Here is a 15,430-nt window from a genome sequence, read left to right as displayed (position 1 = left end):
CTTCAAACCTGATCTTCATATCTCAGTCTTCTAAGAATGTAGAATTACAGGTGACAACCACTGGTGCCAGCTGGTAATCTATATTTACTATTAGGACTAACGGAACCATTTTGTGCTGGTCGGGATATGGAAATATGGGAGCACTTAACCTCAGCTGCAAAAGATATGACCTGGTATAGATACTTAAAAGCACTATCTTAGCAAGCTTAAAAACAACTCAGGTCCTATGAGGCTGAACTTCTCCTAGATTTAAAAGACTCATAAAATTTCGAAGCAGGAAAGACTTGGAAAAAAATCAGATTAAGTGGAGTATGCCAGACCTAAAGATATACAGATCCCATGATTTCCCTTATTTGCAATAATAAGTATACGTCTAGGGTAATCTTATCAGATGATCAGAAAAGCTCAAAAGCTATGTACATATGACCATAAAAGATGATGCTAAGTGAAATGAACCTCAAGATATGGACACAAGAGTTTTTCTTTGTTGTTGTTGTTCTTAATTTACAATGTGATTTTTTTTGTTACTTTTGTATGTTCTTCCCCCTATGGTATATCCCCTGTTTCACTGTATTTAATTTTGGTACCCTGCATCTTATATATACATTTATCAAATTGGAGAGGGGAAAGGGAATAACAAAATGCTGAAACAAGAATAAAGGATGACCCATTGCAACAATGATATTCATGAGAGACTGTGTTGGAAATGAACTTTACAAGTTGGGGGAGGTGAGGACTGAGGAAGTAGGTAAGAGATACTAGGAAAAAAACAAAGGAGGGGGTAACAATGCTCAACAAGAAATGTACTCATTACCTTACTCATGTAATTATAACCCTTCTACACAGCATCTTTATGATAAAATAAAATTTTAAAAAATTTCTGAGCAGGTACAAAAACAAAAAAAGATATATATGAAATGGTATTCATCCCACACACCAAAAAATAAGTAAACTGAAAGTGTAACAAATCTCTAAACAAATGATACTGCATAAATTATTATGGGAGTAAATAAAAACAGAAAAGTGAACTAAAAAAAAATTAAGTCAGCTGGGTGCTGGTAGATCATGCCTGCAATCTTAGCTACTCAGGAGGCTGAGATCTGAGGATAGTGGTTCAAAGCCCACACAGGAAAACCCATGAGACTCTTACCTCCAATAACCACCAGAAAACTAGAAGTGGTGTTGTGGCTCAAGTGGTACAGTGCTGGCCTTGAGCTAAAGAGCTCAGGGACAGCACCCAGGCCCAGAGTACAAGCCCCACAAATGACCACTCCCCCCCAAAAAATTAAGTCAAAAGTGAAACAGAACAGAAAAATGGTCAATATAGAGGATGGATGCTAGGACCCTGCATGACAGAAGAAACTAAAGAAATTCTAAGCATAAAAAAAAAGTTAAAGTAAATTGAAATCAGTCATAGACTGTACTATGGAGCTAGCAAAGTATCAATCTAAAAAAATTAAAATAATCCGCCTATTATAGACACTGCCTGCTGGATTAAAATATTAAAACTGTTTTACAAGTAAATTTAATATTATCTAATACAATAAAGCAGTAACAAAAAAGGCAAAGCAGTTACAAATAACTTCTTTAAAACAAGTTTAAAAGGTGCAGTTGGGAAAAATCAGTGAAAACAGTAGCGGTAAAACATTCCAAAAATTATCTCTTTAATAAAGGTAATGTAAACAAGCATTTTCAAAACTCTACAAATTAGTGAGACTTTTAGCAATCTAGGAATTGAATATCAGTATAACAGGTTGAACTATTCCCTCTTCTACTCCATTTACATATTTAAGTCCTAATACCTAGTATATGAGAATGTGAATTTATTTGGAGATAAATCTTTCCAAAGAAGCCAAAGTGAAATTAACTTATTAGTCTTGGTCCCAATCCAATATGACTGACATCTTTATGAAATAGAAATTTGGATGCACAAATACAGAAGACAACAGTAATACATCTAGGAAGAAGATGGCCATCTGCAACAGTATCTTTCCCTCATGGCCTTCAGAAGAATCAGCTCTATCAAGCACTTACTTTGGACACAGCCTCCCAAATTGTAAGATATTTCTTTTGGATAGTTAGAGAAATCTATTAAGCTAATATACACTCGGTAAGAACAGTGACCTTGTAGCATTTAAACTTTCCCTGTTTCTATACACTCTTCCAAGCTCTATACATCCTTGAAAAATAATGATCTGAAGTTATAAGGAGATTGATCAGCCTGGAAGTCACTGGAGGGAGGCAGGCAAGATTAGAAGGCCTTCAAGCCCAAGAACTTCTATTACTGGACATGTCAAGCACTGTCCTAAAAGATCCTATTCTCAAGCTGCTTACATGACTTGGAGACAACCTAATACAATGGGTATAGTTGGGGAAAACATTAAGTTAACCAAAAAGCTTAAGAGAAAAAGTCAATGAATGACATTCTCACAGAACTACATTTCCACAACAGAGTTCTGACATATTCCTACAGAACTTTAGTGCAGAATGCTCTGACACATTCCTAAGAAAATAGAAGCTTTCCTATATGCATAGGACTGCCTGCATATCCAGGACAGTGTTTATGCTCAATAAACATCAGGAAATCTCAAGTTATAGCCTCTGACAAAATGAAGTTCTACACACAGCATAAAGTTAATGTCAAGGAAGAATTGTTAACTGCCTGGCCACAAAAATAAACATATGCCAAACATGTATACAGAAACCCTCAGCAAAGAATAAAGGACTGATTAACCACTGTGTTTAATGAAATTTCTATGTAATCATTAGCCTCAGTTAACTGAGCTTCAAGTGGTTAAATATGATAAAGAATACATAATTTAAGGAATTAATTCAGAAAACTCACTAAACAAACTACCTTGGAAAGAACACAAAGTCTTATTTATAAAATCACTATATTATATTATTTAAAATGTCCAATTTCCAACTTAAAAAAACCCAAAGTATATTAAGATAAAGGAATATGAATATATACACAAAAAATAACCATTTGAAACTGATGGTAAGAAAGACCAAACATTGAGCTTATTGGATTCATATATTAAATTAGATATTTCAAATATGGTAAAAAATGACAAAAGTGCCTATGCAAAGTATATAATGGTATCTCTCATTAGAAAACATTTCTGAATTAAGAAATAGATAAAGAACCAAAAAGAAATTCTGGGTTCGAAAGCACAAGTTTAAACAACACTATATTAGTAAGGCAAAAAATATGTAGATTAGGTAGGCAAGGATAAATCATTTGGGGACTATCCAGTGAATAGAGATAGATGAACAGAGACTAAGAAACAAGAGGGAAATCATCAAGCAAATGAATACACACATAATGAGAGTCGTGGGAAAAAATAGGGACACAAAGAATATCTAAACAAATAATGAGAAAAATTTCCCCAAATTGATGAACACTTGAATCTACAAGAAGGGGAATAAGAAAATGGTAAGAAAAAGGACAAAGGGTGAACCAATGCAACAGCAATTATGAGACACTATGCTGGAAATGAACTTTACAATTTGAAGTAAGGGAAATTGGGAGAAAAACAAGAGGAGAGTAACAATATTCAACAAGAACTCATTGCCTTACTTATGTAAAAATAACCCCTCTGTACAATACCTTTACAATAAAATTTAAAAATAAATAATTGAAAATGAATTTTAAAAAAGAACAAGAAGCTCAATATTTTCAGTTACATTAAACTCAAAGAGATCTTCCTCAAATACATTTTCAGGCAAAATCCATAAAGACTTGTGATCACAACAAAGAGAAGCAACTAATCACACACAACAGATCCTCAATTAATAGAAATATGATGACTAAATGAGACATAAAAAGGGGAAACATTAGTTTTCAAAACAATTTGCACAAAGTTAGCAACAGCTAATTCACTGGTGAATTCTACCAAACAAAAAAGAATTAATATAATTCTTCACAACTCTTTCAAACTATAGAAGAGAAAGGAAGGCATCTAAACTTGTTCTATGTAGCCAATCGCACACCCTACAACCATAATCAAAGATAGCACACAAAACAACAGACAAATTTCCCTCATGAATAGTCATAAAAATCCTCAAAAGCAACCAGATCTACAGATTATAGTCAAATGTGATTTATCCCAAGAATGCAATGTTAGTTGAGACTATAAAAATCAATCCACACATTGCATATTAATAGAAGACAAAAGCCAAATAATCATTTCTATATATGTAAAATAAATTTGACAAAATCTAACATTATTTCATAATAAAAACATTCAAGAAATTAGTGACAGAAAGAAATTCCTTCAACCTGATTAATAACATTAATAACATTAAAAGCCAAGTGTAGTGGCTCAATCTAATTCTAGCTATTTAGGTGACTGTCATAGATCAGGGAATCATAGATGCTAATTTGGGCAAGAAAAGTTCACAAGACTCAATTATGGCCAATAGCTGGGTGAGGTAGTATATATTTATCATTCCAACTACACATCTAGTCTGGGCATAGACTGATATCTTATCTCAAAAAGTAACTAACACAAAAAAGGACATTAGAGTGGCTCAAGTGGTAGAGCACTTGCCTAGCAAATACAGGGCTCCTGAGTTCAAACCCCAGTACCCTAAATAAAGGTATGTGTAAAATACTTATGTGCTCATAGCTTAGACCATACTCAATGGTAAAAACTGAAACCTTTCCTTTCTAAGGTCAGGTGCAAAATGGGTATTTGATATCATCAATACTGAACTGCAGATTCTAAACTGAAACAACTGGCAAGAAAACTAGGCATTAATATTGGAAAGTAAGAAACATAACCGTATTTAAAGATGTCAAAGCCAGGTGTTTAGTAGCTCACATCTATAATTCTAGCACTCAGGTGGCTAAGATCTAAAGATCATGGTTTGAAGCCAGACTGGGCAGGAAAGTCCATGAGACTCTATCTCCAATTAACTACCAAAACAGCTGGAAATGGAGCTGTGACTCAAGTGGTAGATAACTAGCCTTGAGCAAAAAAGCTCAGGGACAGCTCTAAGGCCCTGGGTTCAAGCCCTAGCACTGACAAAACACACACACATTACACACACACAAGAAAAAAAAAGTCTTAGGAAATCCCCTCCAAAAATTAGAGCAAGTACATGAATTAAGCAAGGTGGCAGGTTATTATATCAACATGAAAATATAATTGTACTTTTATAAACTGACAATAAACAATTCAACATTACATATAACACCAAAATAATAAAATATTTAGAAATAAATTTAAGAAATGTAATGTAATAGGTATAGTATAAAGCATCATGAAGAGAAATTAGACTTAAATAGGCATTTCATGTTCACAGAATGGGAAAGCTTAATATTGTTAATTTGACCTAGAGATTCAATGCAATTCCTATTTGAACCCCAATGGATATTTTTACAGAAATTGACACTCCTGTTTCTAGAATTAACAATTGCAAAAAATATATATATATATACAAGCCATAATCATCTTAAAAAGAACAAACTGAAAGGACACATTTAATCATTTCTGAACTTCGTATAAAGCAACAAAGTATTAACATAGAAATAGGCATACAGACTATTAGAATAGAATATTCCATACATAAAACTACACAATTGTCTCTAATTGTTTTGGGGATTTTTTTTGTTGGTTTTTGTTTTTTCTTTTGCTGGTTTGGGGTCTTAAACTCAGGGTCTGGGCACTGTTTCTTAGCTTTTATACTAAAGGCTAGCCCTTTACCACTTGAGTCACACCTCCACTTTTGGCTTTATGGCTTTTTTAGTGCTCAATTAGAGAGGAGAGTCTCATGGACTTTCCAGCCTGGGCAGGCATCAAACTTGGATCCTCAGGTCTCAGCCTCCTGAGTAGCTAGGATTACAGGCATGAGCCACTGGTTCTCACCTCTTAATTGTTTTCTAATGATGGCATCAAGATAATTCAATGAGGAGAGAAGAGTCTCTTTAAGAAGCAGTACTAAAACAGGTAGATAACCATATACTAAAGAATGAGTTTGATCATAACCAATAATTAAATAGATCAAAGACCTAAATGTAAGAGCTAAAACTATGTCACTCTTACAAGGAAACAAAAAGATATAAACTGTGACTAATGATTAGAAAATAATTTCTTATACTTCATAAATAAAATTAGATTTTATCAAAGTTTAAAATGTGTGTTTCAAAAGACACATTAACGAAGTGAAAAGACAATGGGTATGGCATCACAGCTGTAATACCAGCACTAAGGGGAAGGCAGAGGAGTTGTGAGTTTGAAAATCAGAATGCATTCCACAGAATGGAAGAAAATATTTGTAAATCATCAATCTGATAAGACTCTAACTGAGAATTCACAAAGAACTCTACAACTCATCAAAAACAACAAAGTATTAAGAAAGGCATAGAACTTGAATAGGCAAATTTTTCTACCAAAAAAAGGAGATTTAAATAGCAAAAAACACCATAGAGCTCACAACCTGATTAGTTATTAGAGAAATAAAATTCAAAGCCACAGCAAAATAATCCCAACATGTGACACATGCACATGCACACACACACACACACACACACACACACACAAATGGCTATAACACACGCATGCACACACTAGAATGGTTATAATCCACAAAGAAATGCAATTCAAAGCCACAGCAAAATAACCCTCCACCCCACACACGTGACACATGCACACATACACTAGAATGTGTGCATGTAGAAAAATGTGAACCTACATACATTGCTTGTTTGAATACAAACAGTACTTTAAATGCTTCGAAAGTTACTTTGGCATTTCTGCAAAAACGTTAAAACTAGCATTAGCAATTTCACCATCATTCTTACTACTATCTAAGCGAAGTGAAAGTATAGAATCACATACAAAACAACATTATTCAGCCATAAAAATGAATGATATAGGGTCTGTGCATGTGGCTTAGCAGTAGAATGCTTGCCTAAACATGCCTTAAGCTCTAGGTTTGATTCCTCAGTACCACATAAACAGAAAAAGCCAGAAGTGACACTGTGGTTCAGGTGGTAGAGTGCTGGCCTTGAGCACAAAGAGGCTCAAGGACAGTGTCCAGACCCTGAGTTCAAGCTCTAGGACTTATAAAAAAAAAAAAAAAAGGATGATATAGCAGGAATGAGCCTCAACATTATACTAAGTGAAACAAGCCAGACACAAAAGGCCACACGCGACACACAATTCTAAACCAAGAGTAGTTAAGTGGTATCCAGGGCCTGGACAGTGACTCCTTAATGACTATAGTGCTTCTATTGACAGTGATTAAAAATGTGAGATTAGATAGTGCTGTTTGTTGTCTAAGCTTTTCAAGACACTACAATGATTGAACTATACATATTAAAGGAGAAATAGTAAAGGAGACATTTTATGGCAAATAAATTTAAACTAATAAAAAATGAAAATGTTGCTGGGCACCAGTTGCTCACACATATAATCCTAAATATGCAGGAGGCTGAGATCTAAGGATCACAATTTGAAGCCAGCCCAGGCAAGATAGCCCAGGAGATTTATCTCCAATAAACTCCAAATAAAGCTGAAAGTGAAGTTGTGTTCAAATGACAGAGCACTAGCCTTGAGCAAACTAAAAACTCAGGGAAATCACCCCAGGCCCTGAGTTCAAGCCACAGGACTGGCACCTAAAAATGTAAAAATTGAAAATGTAGTTCTTATGCCTCACTATCAAATCTTGAAAATGCAAGATTTTTATGATATATAGATCCCATTTTTCAAATGGAATATCAAATTTACTATCAAACTGCCCACATTTAACATCATAGCTTGTGTTACATAACAAGGAAAAACATTACAGGGAACTTGAGGTAACAGAAATATTATCCTTCATACACTTAAGCAGTTAGGGCACACTGATTTAGACCCAGAAGATTGATATGAAACAATTTTAATTCATTTCCTTGAGTATGTATGTTTTTTGAGACAGGGTCTTAGTCTGTGGTAGCTCAGGATTGCCTGGAATTCAAGATCTTCCTGTCTCAGCCTGCTGAGTACTAGGATTATAGGCATACACTGCCAACATCTGCTTTTAATTCTTTTCTGCAGAAGGAAAAGGAGCTTAGGAGACTGGAACAAGTAGATATAGTTAAATACTAATAAATTTCTCAAAATTACTGAAATTACATTTGTAATACCTGGATTATATGGTGATCCCACTATTTTCACTGTTTCCTGGGTCAAGCGAAAACCTCTTCGTAACCGAACAAAATATTCAACTATGGAAAAACAAAAACAAATGATCAAAACTTTACCTCCTAACAAATTCCAAAATATTTAAGTGGTGGAATATTATATTTGATGTTGCCTCCAGGAAAGAATCATAAATCAGTCTCCTTTGACATCTTGTTTCTCTGTCCCAGCACTATTCACACATTCTAATGAATCTAACCTACCTACACACCTTGGCTTTTTATTGTATCTTCTCATACATTTTCTTTTACAAGTCCCAATCTTCCACCATTCCAGATCCAAATTATAATCTCTCCTCCTTCAGGTCTCACTTGTTCTTATTTTTTGCCTGTCACAATACAGTAGTACCAACTCTCTTCTAATGTTCATTCTACATTGTAGTACATATTTGTGCACATACATAATTTATTCATAATGATAAATTTCAGTGACTGATGTATCTGTATGTATATCAATTTATTAAGTATCAATACCAAGCATGACAGCTTGCATATAGGAACTATTAAAAGATTGTGAAATATATTCTGACCTTCTCCATTCACTGTCAAATAAATATATTGATAGGCATAATGTTGTGAACAGAACAAACGGGAAAGCATTATACAAGTGCAACATTGCAAGGCACTGTTTCCATGTACCAGCAGCAAGTTAGTCAAGTTTAAGAGTGTAGAAATAGAAGCTACAGACCTGAGTTTAAGTGCAAATTGTGCCATGTACTAGCTTTAGAGTCACTTTAAACTCTAGGAGCTTCATTTTTCTCACCTGAAAAATGGGGTTGACATCAATTCAAGCCCTACAATGCAACTGTAGAAACTGGGTGGAATATTGTATTCACTATGAAATGCTACACAATATCAAGCTTTTACTACTAACAATTTACATGTTAAGATACGAGATGATTATGCTACTTCTTACATCCTCATGGATCTAATTTTGTTATTGGAGGGGAAACAAACCCAAGATTGTAAAATGAAAATCTTTCACCAACAGGGTAATTTAAAGGCTATTCTCTTAGAACATTCTGCCTTCCAGCTGCCTGAAGTTTGTTCCTCCCGTGATCTCCATTAACTCCATGTCTGTCCTTACTCCATCTGAACCCCTGATTCTCTCCACATTTATATTCGGAGATGACTTCTTTTTTCTTTCTCCCTTCTGTGGACAAGTTTTACCATTTCAAGTAAGTCTTTTGTATTCTCAGACAATGTGCGATTCTATATTCTCTGTATTTTTTTTAAAAAACAAAGGATAGAACGTAAAGACAAAGAAACGCATCCCCAAACCTTTCTAGGTTAACAAATTCCATTAAACTCTCCGTTCCTTCTTAAGCGTCTATCCGAGAAATTACCTAAGTAAACTTGGACACACCTACTTCAGTCCTTCCACCTGTCAACACCAGAAAAGAAAAAGAAATCCGCGCAGGTGCTGCATCTTGCGTCTGGCACCGACAGATGGCGCGCTCGCACCACAGACGCCTTAAAAGCCGCGGGCTGCGCGCAGGTTTGGCAACACCGCGGTCGTTTTAGGAACGCTGGGCCGCGGAGCTGGGCGGCGAGCGGTGGACTTCATGGAGCCACTGTACACGTTACACCTGGAGGAGTGGCTATCGCGGGAGGTCTCTGGCATCCATACATTTAAAACGCGCGCCCACCTGGGCAAACGTGCTTACGCTACACGACCTAAAGCTGGGTGGTCAGGGCCGGGTGAGACAAGCTTTTCTGTCTGTGAACGGGGAACACGTGACCCGGGAAGCCGACTGCTCCGGGGCGCTGCGGTTGCCGGGGGAACAGCGCGCCGCCCGCCCCCCCCCAGGGGCGCCCGCCCTCACCTGACGGGGAAGACCTCTCGAGGAAGGCGGACAGGAGGAGGAGGAGGATGGCGGCCGGGGTGACCCAGGAGCCCCTGAGGCGGGCCCTCCGCCACCCCTGCCACGCCCGGACGGGGGCCGAAGCCTCCATCCACAGGCCGCCACCCGCCGACGCTGGGCGCAGAAGGTCGTTGCCAGGCGCGCGCCCACCCGCCGCCGGAAGTTGGCGGGCGGTGGACCGGAAGGACGGACCCGAGGAACGCACCTCCACTTCCGCCCGGGCCGCAGGTAGGAGTGGAACTGGGCCCGAGGGGAGGCGTGCGCCCTCCACCGATTGTTAGGCGGGTCTTGGGGGTCAACACCTGGTGAGAACTGGGAATCTTGGAGAGCCTAAGAGAGTGGTCGAAGATTCTAGAGCTTCGAGAACCTTCAGCCTCAACTCTGTAGCTTTCCCATTTGAATGGCGTTTCTAGAATGCCCAGCCTAGAAGGTCATCCGACCACCTCATGTCGGACAAAACGTTATACAACAAACAAACAGGAACAGATAGCTCGTAATTCTGGCAACTGTGGAGGCTGAGAACCCACGCAGCAAAGTCCCTGAAACGTTTATCAACAATTAACCACGAAGGTTGGAAGTGGTAGAGCGCTAGCCTTGAGCAAAGGAGCCCAGGGTCAGCGCCCAGGCCCAGAGTTCAAGGCCCAGGACCAGCATATACACACTATGTGTTTTACAATGAGAAACAAGCCTCTGATTGGTGTTTCTGGAAGGAGTTACTTAACGCTCACAACACTATACTATAAATCGGTCGTATGCAGGTGATGTAAAAATATCCAAGAATGAAGTCTCAACAACAAACAGGATGGAGTTTTGTCACCTTTATTTAATAGGAATCAATGAGTGATACTGAGTTCAAGCCCCAGGACTAGCATCGCGTCTGTGCACTCGCATGCACTATCCGCTTAAGGAGACTGTGTCTTAAATTGAAAGACAGTCATGCCTCTGATCTACACTTCTGGAAAGGTTTACTGATTGCTAACGTCAATATACTAGAAGTAAGTCATACGCAGTTGTTACAGAAACAGTGAAGTTGTCAACAACTAAAAATAGGATGGAGTTTTGTCACCTTTATAGGAATAAATGATGATACTGACCAGACTGAAAAAAATCACTGTGTGTATGTTTGGATATACTATGTCACAAATTTCAAACTGACAGCCTAACAATTTCATTCTCATGAGCATTCAGGTTATACCACAGACAGCTTCACTCCTTGTTGTCTTGCAGTTGGCCTGATTGATTTATTACGTGCCTGGCTCCTTTGAGCACTGTCCTGAAATTCTAATGTTTAAAATTGCTTTCATGCAAAACCAAATTGACAGGTTGAAGAGTATTTAAATGAAGTGGTATATTATTTTTTAATGAGATCTTTTTAAGCTAATAACTTTAGTTTTTTGAAATGACCCACTAATTCTGCATGTCTGAGTAGTATTAAAGGAATCAAGGATACCTTAAGGATATGTCAAAGATCAGTCTTTACAATTTGTCAATTTATTTTCTTAAAATGTAGATATATCAACTTTAGTATAATGTGGCATATTTAAATTGTAATACATTTCAGGTGTTATAGTTTATTAGGTAAATGCTTTATTGTATTCACATACATTCTTTTAAAATGTAAATAGCTCAACTGCCTTGACTCCTTACATAGGTGTCATTTTATCCATAAAATGTAAATTTATGAAAAATTTAATAAATATGGATTTCCTGAGAATAGTATGGAAATACTACTCTAATGCTATATTTTTATTGGTATTGTTTTACCTAATAATTCCTGGTTTTTTTTTTTTTATGTTGTTGTTTTGTACCTGGGATTGAACCCAAGGCCCTTACATTCTAGGAGAATGTTCTACCACATGAACCTCCTCAGCCTTGTTTTGCCTAATAATTACATTGTGATGTACATAATATAAGGATTGATAAGTAAGAGTTCTAGTTGTTGCTAAGAAACAATGGCTGTGCCCTACTTATCCTTAGGTGGACAAAGCATTCTTACATTAACCAGGAAAAGAAAACTACCTACATTTAGAAAGCTGAATCAATAGTTTTACGTCAAGTTAACCGTAATCTTCCATTGTTGGACATATGGGATTTTTTTAGATAAAAAAGAATCATCAGAACAACTTTACGGGCCTCAGAGTTTGTAAAGGAAAAGACCATGGACATGGAAGCCCAATACACACCAAAGAAGATAAAGTTCCCTATAAGGACCATCCTTTGTAGAAGAAAGTCTGTTGAGAATGTAGACTATCCACATTACTGCGATGTCTTGAGAAAAATGAACATACCTTTTGTGAAAGGGCATGAGGATAGACATGACTGTGGCAGATTTGAAAAGAAAGGCGATCCTGCTTTTCTTAAATTTCATCCTTACCCCCCTTCATTCCTGCCAGACTATCATTTATACTGTCCTTATCCCCCTCCATATGGTCCACATTATCCATTGTTTCCACTTCGGGATAATGTGCCCTTATTGGACCCCTGTTCAGGGTTTGTCAGTCCAGGCAGTGATGCTGATTTAAAGCCTGGCATTGGCAGAACCATACCAAACTTGGGGAGTTTCAAAGATGTGAAACCTCAAAATCGAGTTCCTAGACCAGACACGGGATTTCAAACAACAGTAAAAAGGCAGACAATTTTATTAGAAGAACTACAGCAGGACAGGAAATGGAATTCCAGGGCAGTACAAAACATTTCCATCAGAGCAAGACTTGGAGGTAAATTAAAAAAACATAGAATTTTTACATACTATTACATGTTCCAGTGAGGCAAAAACAGAAGAAGATACATACAAAGTTATGTGTGGGGATGTGGAGTGGGGGGAGGGATGTGTGCACATGCCAGTACTGGGGCTTGAACTCAGCCTGGGCACTGTTCCTGAGATCTTTATATTTTTCTCAAGCTTAGTACTCTACCACTTGAGCCACATTTTTATTTCTGGCTTTCTGGCAGTTAATTGGAGATGAGTGTCATGGACTTTCTTGCCAGAACTGGCTTCAAACCATAATCCTCAGATCTCATCCTCCTGAGTAGCTAAGATTACAGGCATGAGCCACTGGTGCCCAACCAAAGATTCAAATTTTAATCGTTAGTTTAGTATAAAGAATAAGATAATTATTTTTTGGCAGGAGTGGGGGTACTGGGATTTGAACTCAGGATTTTGTATTTGCTGGGCTGACATGATAACATGAAAATCACTGAGCCACACTTCCAGTCCCAAGACATTATCATAAGAAAATAATAGAATAAAACATAAACCTATATTTAACAAAATTTGGCTAAAAATATGACTCATTCAGTGATCAACATGAAACATAATTTATTAGACTTATATACATATAAATATACTTATTTTCCCATAAGACAAGTTTTTTTAGTACTTTGATAATTGTGTAGCAAGATTCCTTATCTCTTTCTTTTGAAAATGACCTGCTGATGGTTACCAAAGTCAGATAGTAGGAGCTGCAAGGAAATGGTGAGTAAATTGGTGAAGTGAATGTAATCTGGGGGTCCAGTAAGAACAAGAGCTGAAGACAAACAATCTCTGCACCAATAATTTTCTAGTCCTAAAGGCAAGTTTGGTTCCTTTCTGTAATGTGTATTGTCTGGGTTCTCTGTAGGAGAGCTGGCCACCAGCTTGGGCTCAAAAGTGGTAAGAAATGCCTCCAAAGGAAAACCACAGGAAATATTTCCTTTATGGAAGAAGTGTGTGTTGCATGCAGAAAGTGAAAAATAATAAAGATATTTGATTGTGTGTAAAGAAGAAGGTAAAATACTATAGCAGGAGATGCTGGCTGGGTCTAGTCTGAGAGACAAACTCTTCCACTACTCTTCTGTAGCCACTCATAAACCAGAGGAAGAAGAAAATGTGTGACAGGAGAAGCCATCATGCATTGGGAGTATTTTTCAGTCACTAGGAAGCCGGATGCAGGAAAGTATAAAAGACAAAAGGCAGTCAAAATTAAAAGCCACACAGAAAATTCCAGCTCCACTCTCCAGAACCCTTTAAGCCAGGTGCAAATTTGGAGAGAGGTAAGCATATGAATAGAGTTATGCTTCATATTTTCACTCCAAATTAGAAAAATGTATATACAAGATGCAGGGCACCAGAATCAAATACAGTGAAAACAGGTTATACTGTGGGGGCAGAGGATAAAAAAGAAACAAAAAAAATCACACAGTACATTATAAATATGTTAAAAACAATAGCAAGAAAGGAAAAACTACTTGTCTCCCTATTTGGGGCTTCATTTCACTTAGCATCATCTTATATGGTCATATGTATATAGCTTTTGACCTTTTCTGCTTGTACTAGACATATACTAGCTATTGTAAATGGAGAGGGGAAGGGAAATAACAAAATGTTAAAATAAGGATATAGGTTGACCCATTGTAACAATGAGATGTACATGTATTTTACAACTTTGAGGGGGGACGGGCGGAGTTGGGGAGGTGGGGGGAAGGGATGGTAGGAAAAAATGAGGAGGCAACAATGCTCAATAAGAAATGTACTCATTACCTTACTCATGTAACTGTAACCCCTCTGTACAGTATTTTTACAATAAAAACATATTTTAAAAAATCCTTCGTTATGGCCTTTTCCTATGGGCTAAGGGAATTCCCTAAGGTATAGAATTTTCTTATAAAGAGTATAAAAGAAATTCAACAATGTTTGAGGAATTATAATTTACTAGAAATACTATCTAGGGAAATATGTTACCCCAAACCAAACATATTTGTATCTACAAATTACAAATATTATCTTAGGTGCCAAAAAATGCTTATGTATTATCAATAAGGGAACCACTGGTGATTTCAGGCCCAGCTCTCAGCCATTTATCTGATCCTTGAGCATTTTCTAGTCAAGAAGGAGTTTGAATTCAATCTTTGTAACATTTCAATGCATCAGAGTGTATTTATTGTCAAGAATACTTTATTGAAGGAATTAGCGTCATTCTTCCTATTTTAGAAAGCATGCTCATTGTCTTGCGAAAAACAATTTCCCTGTGTATACAGGTAGTATCTTGTAAAATATTTCTAGAGTGGATTAGTCTCTTCCATACTTCAACATATCTAACCTGACCCCCAACATTTTTACTCAGTGCATCATACTTGTTAGGTTGGTGCTCTACCACTTGAACTCACTCTTAGCCTTTTTTTTTTTTTTTTTTTTTTGCTTTTTATCTGGAATGCAATTCTCCTATTTATACTCCCCTACTAGAGACTGTATCAGTCCTTGAACACCTGGGAGGACAATTGTGCAACATCATGCTGCAGCTGTTTATTGGTTGAGTGGCAGAGGGAGAAATTCATTAAACTTTCCAGGCTGACTTTGATCCATAAGCCTTTCTATCTCTGCCTTCTAAGTAAGATT

At 37.1% G+C, this 15,430-nt stretch overlaps 2 protein-coding genes across 3 annotated transcripts in view; one reads left to right on the top strand and one right to left on the bottom strand.

The window, feature by feature from the left end:
- Positions 1 to 9,702, bottom strand: part of Zpbp (zona pellucida binding protein) — a gene marked incomplete at its 5' end in the record, with an annotated part of 112,679 nt that extends 102,977 nt beyond the window's left edge. Inside the window, 2 exons of the mRNA XM_069997217.1 lie at positions 8,138 to 8,218; positions 9,558 to 9,702. Coding sequence (XP_069853318.1) covers positions 8,138 to 8,218; positions 9,558 to 9,702 — 226 coding nt within the window. The remainder of the gene's footprint in view (positions 1 to 8,137; positions 8,219 to 9,557) is intronic.
- A 9-nt stretch (positions 9,703 to 9,711) lies between these two features.
- The window catches only part of Spmip7 (sperm microtubule inner protein 7), a 48,581-nt gene continuing 42,862 nt past the window's right edge, over positions 9,712 to 15,430 (top strand). Inside the window, exon 1 of one of the 2 annotated variants that reach the window (XM_069996008.1) lies at positions 9,712 to 10,284. In XM_069996008.1, coding sequence (XP_069852109.1) covers positions 10,065 to 10,284 — 220 coding nt within the window. In that variant the 5' untranslated portion in view covers positions 9,712 to 10,064. Of the gene's footprint in view, positions 10,285 to 11,702; positions 12,774 to 15,430 lie in introns of those variants that run through there. The other variant, XM_069996007.1, reaches the window with a different exon arrangement.

Source organism: Dipodomys merriami, unplaced genomic scaffold (assembly GCF_024711535.1).
Source record: "Dipodomys merriami isolate MVZ:Mamm:240054 unplaced genomic scaffold, mDipMer1.0.p SCAF_5, whole genome shotgun sequence".
Lineage (NCBI taxonomy): Eukaryota > Metazoa > Chordata > Mammalia > Rodentia > Heteromyidae > Dipodomys > Dipodomys merriami.
This window is presented reverse-complemented; position numbering and strand designations above follow the sequence as displayed.